The sequence below is a fragment of the Blennius ocellaris genome (assembly GCF_963422515.1).
Source record: "Blennius ocellaris genome assembly, chromosome: 20".
In the NCBI taxonomy this organism is placed as follows: domain Eukaryota; kingdom Metazoa; phylum Chordata; class Actinopteri; order Blenniiformes; family Blenniidae; genus Blennius; species Blennius ocellaris.
In genome coordinates, this window is record NC_137669.1 from 2,949,199 (window position 1) to 2,954,532 (window position 5,334).

Sequence of the window (5,334 nt, forward strand, 5' to 3'; positions counted from 1 at the left end):
TTGTTTTTAACAAAGAGTAGTGAACACAACCCCACCATGACACCCGAGCTGAGATATCGCTGATGAAGGATAGAAAACTATCATTAGCCTCAAAGTCATGCTGTCAGGGTGAGTTTGTAAATTCTCCCATAATGCAACAGTTCTAGGAGAAGTTTTCTGGACTTTCCACTGTATTTCGCACCAAAAGGTTTCATTAAAATTGGCTTTATGTTGAGATTAAAGTCATTTCTGTGAGTAAATGTTTAGTTTTCTGTTAAAATATTTCCACCATGTATATTCCACACCACAATAAACAAAACCTGTCAAGCTTAAATGGAAATCTCACTATTTTTCTACTCAACATGAAACGTGGCCCCTGAACTAAAATGTATTTGCCACCTCCGATCTAAATGAGCCAAACTCAACCTTTCCACACGCGACACTGAGTTGTGTTTTAATAAACGTCATCTCTTGGTTCGGTGTTAGAAATGCCTCTCTTGATTGCCGCGATAAATCTTTCCATCTCCGTCCGAGCCCCCGGAGTGCGAACGCCGCCTCGGGGGGTTATTTCATTGGTTCCCAGGCGCGAGAACTTTGTGTCCTTATTCTTGTGACTTTCCCCCGCAGGCCCACCTGAACGTGTGAGCCGTACGTCTCACCGCCTCGCACATTCTCACAAAGCAGTGGCGGCGAGGGGCGGCCGCCCGCCTCCACTGGCTTCTCGCGTCGTTTCCCCGTCGCGCCGTCGGAGAAAAGCCCGGCCGCTATTTAAGGAAAACTCATATGGTTGAGGGGGGCGAGGAGTTCGACTGGCGTGTGCAGAGTGAGAGCAGGGGGGCGTGGCGTTTCCACATTAATTACCCCGCGACGACCTTAGTTTGACCTTTGGCCTCACGTGGTTGAAGCTTCGCTTCGTCGTATTGAAGCGCTTTCAGCCACTTCCTGTCATCCCAGGGAAAAACACACAAGACGTGTTTGAGTAAAAACAAACATCTTTAATTTATTATTAAATGACATAAATAAAACTCACAGCGAGTTCAAATACAAATAGATAGTTTATGTACAAGCGTGTGAGCAGAAGGCAGCGCGTGTGAGAGGAGGGACGTTTCGTGTTGCAGTCAGAAGAAGTTAATTTAGTCTATATACACACATGTACACATCACTGTTAGCAGGATGGGGGTTCTGTCTGACAAAGGTTAGGAAGAAAAGCAATATTCCAGGTGATCTTTGGTTCTCTGGAGTCAAAAAATGTTACAATTTGAGGTCGAGGCGTAAGAGCAAAGAGTTTGCAGATATTTTCATTTTTTTTTGGTTTTTCTTGTTTTTTTATTCAAGCGTCTTTCAAGTTCTGTCTTTGCATCTCGGATCATGGAATGGATTGTGGAATCTTTAGAATCCCCGCAGGCCTGGAAGACGTCTCGGGGGGTGGGGGGGTCGGTGTCTTAAAAGTCCGGACGTCTCCCCGCCCGGCGCCTCAGTAGCTCTGAGCCACCGGCGCCCAGGTGGCGGTGAGCCGGGCGATGGAGCTCTCAAACTGAGCCTCGCCGACGCCGACCTCGCTCAGGCCGGGGTCGTACATGGAGGACGGCGAGGAGACGGGCAGCGAGGAGGTCAGGCCCGAGTAGGACGAGCCCCGCAGGAACTGGGAGGTCAGGCCGCCGGGTATGGAGCCCGAGGCGGATCCAGAGGGGGTGAGGGTGGTGCCGGCCACCGACCAGAGGCTGGGGTACTGGCTGGAGCAAAGAAGGAGAACAAATGAAGACATTCCTCCACGCAAACATGCTCCAGACCACCATCTATACGCTGCGTGCAGAAGAGCCTCACCTGGAATTGGAAGTGGAGTTGGTGGTGTGGGACAGAGTCCCCATGCCGCTGGAGTTGGGAATCTGCAGAGCGGACCAGCTGTCGTGAGTCGGCAGAGTCCCGGACGTGTTGTCCATGTAGTTGTCTTCAAGAGAGAAGAGCACAGACTGTTAACGTCGAACCTCTTTACGTTTTGTTTTGTTTTTTTTAAATGGAACTGCAGCCGGTGATATATAGTGTGGATGGGCTTACTGGTGCTGGGGGTGCGGTGGCTGTAGTGTCCGGGGTACGGCGCGGCCCGGTGGCTCCTCAGGCTGGAGTAGCGCTCGCAGTAGGAGCCGGAGGAATGGCCGGCCGAGCCGCTGAACTGAGGCGGGCTGCTGCTGGGGCAGATGGGGCTCTGGCCCGGGAGGAACCAACCTCCCACTGCACGGCAAAAACACTACTTTTTAGCATCAAAATCATCTCTCATCAATCGTCATTTAGGGTTTTTAGAGTTTTAAAAGATTGTAATGACGCAGAAGCAGCTCACGTTGAGAATAGCCGGACTGTTGACTGTCGACACTGTGATCAGGAACTTCTTTATGGTCGCTCCTGCAATCAAAAGCAGCCACATCAGATGCTGTAACAACTCCTCACGCCCTCTCACACACCCAGGGTGTCATTTCTACCTTTCTTTGGCGTCCAGGAAGGCTTTGGCGAAGGGATTGTGTTTGATCTTCAGGGCAGTGATCTGTGAACGAGCCACAACAATTCAGTGAACATTCGAACCGTCTGGACGAGATTTCTCGAAGCTGCGTCTTCCGGCACCGACCTCTTCGTTCTGGTACGCCGTGACGGCGATGAACTGCGTCTCGGGGAAGGACTGGCTGCTGATCATCTTCTGGATGCCTCCCACCTTCACGATGTGTATCCTCGGCTCGTATTTGTGCAGAGAATTCAGCATGATCTGTGGAAGCATCGGGAGTTCATTTCAGTAAATTTGCATTCATTTTGAAAATTAAAAAATACTTCCTTCCTATGGCCATTGGGCTTTATTTCCAACTTTTTTCTTTCATTCTCTATCCCTTTGCCAGTTAATCCGTTTTCCCCCTGTATATTTTAATATTTAATATTACATATCGAATTTTTATTGTTTTATTGATATTTTGTGCTTTCTGTGTGGAGCAACGCTACAAAGTATTTCCCTTTTGGGATTAATACAGTATTTCTGTAACTCTTTAGTTAAGTTAATGCAGCAAAACACAGAAAATTATTAAATTAGAAGCATGGAAGTTAATTTCTTTGTGATATAATTAAATCTATACCATAAATAATACAGTCAATAAATATTACTGCTCCCCTGTGTATTTCCTCCATTTGGGTCTCTTGTATTCCCACATATATATTTAAATAACTCTATCCCCTTTAAATATACATATTATATTATCTTGTGTCACTGTCAATGCCACTGTCCTAATTGATCTATTTGAACTATTTGTGCGATATGGAGCCGTGATGACGGTGAATGTTCCCATCAAGTCTTACTTTATCTTCAAAGACTTAAATGGAATCAGAATTGTCTTTATTGTCATTGTAACAGGTACAACGAAATACTTTCTTCCCATAACTTTCAAACTTTTATTTTCTTTTTAAATTGAGGATTTTTTTCTTTTTCTTTTTTCTTTTTTGCGTAAAAGTCTGCGGCTCATTCCTCGTCACCTGCCCGCCGCCGTTGAGCTTGTTGGAGAGTTTGACTTTGCTGAAGGAGACCGGCGCCTTCATCCAGTGCGCTCCGAAGTTGGGGGAGTCCGGGTGGATGTAGACGCAGCTGGGGCTCTGCGGCTCCGGTTTACCGCCGGGGACCCACTCCCCGTTCACGTACTTCCACCGGTTGTTATCCGCGGCCACGAAGTCCAGCAGCACCGAGTACATGGCGTTCGGGTCGAGGCCGGAGACGCTGGCCCTCAGGACGGGAAACATCCTCCTTGAGAATAAAAGAAAATAGAGGAACGGATTTGTTTTTTAAATGTGCTGAATTCTCTTATAAATACATTAAAAAAAAAGTTTTGTCACAGTTTTTATAAATGTCAAAAGGCCTCTGAAGGCCTCCGGAGAAGGACTTGAATCCCCTCGACTCTGTTTTTGTTAAATAGAAAATCTAATGCACATTTATTACAATTACTAAGTTGTTGTTGTTGGTTTTTTTTATATATATATTTTTCTCTTTTGATCCCGTGCGTAAAAACGCGCCGTGCGTAAAAAGGCCACCACCAGCGGCCTCACTCGTCCCCCGGCCTCCATCGGAGCTGCACCTACCTCCCCGTCTTCGTCACGATCATCTCGTTGGTCAACTCTTTGAACTTGTTCCACAACTCCGCGTCCTCCAGACTCAGTTTAATATCCCTCTCGGACGCGTCCCCCTTCTCGCTGCCCTTCTGGAACTCGCTCTCCACGGCGCTCAGGAGATGCTCCAGGCGCTGGTCGTGGCTGGAAGAAGTCATATTTCCAAGTTTTTTTGGGGAGGGGGGGGAGGAGGAAATAATCCCAGGCTGGATGGCGCACAAGTGAGACACTACTTTTCAAGCCCCGGAGGCCTCCTGGTTTTAAAGGCCCCCGGGGACCTCATGGGGATGCGGGGCGGGGCCTGTGCGCGCACACGTCTCCATTCTCCACCCACGCTCCTCGGCTATTTAATACTGCTCCATCATTTACACAGGAAGAATGTGTTTCCAACTCAGTCCGTTTGAAGGATCCATTTTAAAACGTTTTTGTATGAGCGTGTGGGATGAAGTGGCTAATCTGCCGCTGAGGAAGTTTTGGGATTAAGTGTGACACCGACACGTCGAGGAGCCGCGGGACGCGAACAAAAGAAGGGAAGCGAGGCAGGAGAGCCGCGCCTTTGAACTCAGTCGTATATTTGCAAATAGTGCTAATCTTTTGTTGCTTCAAATCCACATGGGAGAGCCGAGGTGTTTACTGAGCCGGGCCTATTAGAGGGAGGCTGCGCGCTCCCGACGTGTGGACCGGCCCCGCCGGTGACGCGCGCGATTTGCATAATGGCCCTGAAGGATCCGCGATCAGACGTTTGACCCGGGAGGAGTCTGCCGCTCCAAACACACATCCAGGCCTCTTAGTCCATCACGTTCAACGATACACTTAATAGATGAACTCTTTCACCTTGTTCGTTTCTTATTCACTATTTGACATTGATTTATTTGATGCAATTATTTTGCTTTTCTTCTGCATTTTCATAAGAAAAAAAAATCAAGTACCTAAACTCAAAACTAAATATCAAACAACATTTTGAAATGGAGTAAAATAGAAATATATTTACAGTAAGGTTGGGTTTGGAACCGATGCTGAACACGTTTCACTGCAGTGTCCACTAGTGTTTTGACAAATAAAAGACTTAACTTGAAAAGAAATGTCATAAATGTAACATTTCAGTTCAGGAGCCACAAACTAAAATATTGCCAAATATTGAATTTCAATTTGAAAGTGTTTCTGTGTTGTGGTGCAGTATATGTGATGCAAATGTCTCGATTTTCAGAAAACCAAACAATTACTCCA

At 47.1% G+C, this 5,334-nt stretch overlaps 1 protein-coding gene across 1 annotated transcript; it reads right to left on the reverse strand.

Moving 5' to 3' along the window:
- Window positions 1-1,453: 1,453 nt before the first annotated feature.
- tbxta (T-box transcription factor Ta) lies at window positions 1,454-4,268 on the reverse strand (the record flags this gene model as incomplete). Its single annotated transcript, XM_080515658.1, has 8 exons — window positions 4,081-4,268; window positions 3,484-3,748; window positions 2,597-2,731; window positions 2,454-2,515; window positions 2,315-2,376; window positions 2,035-2,208; window positions 1,804-1,927; window positions 1,454-1,712 (listed from the first exon to the last, which is right to left on the reverse strand). The coding sequence occupies exons 1-8, from the start codon at window positions 4,263-4,265 to the stop codon at window positions 1,454-1,456; spliced, it is 1,266 nt and encodes a 421-aa protein (XP_080371784.1). The 5' UTR covers window positions 4,266-4,268.
- Between the last annotated feature and the right edge of the window lie 1,066 nt (window positions 4,269-5,334).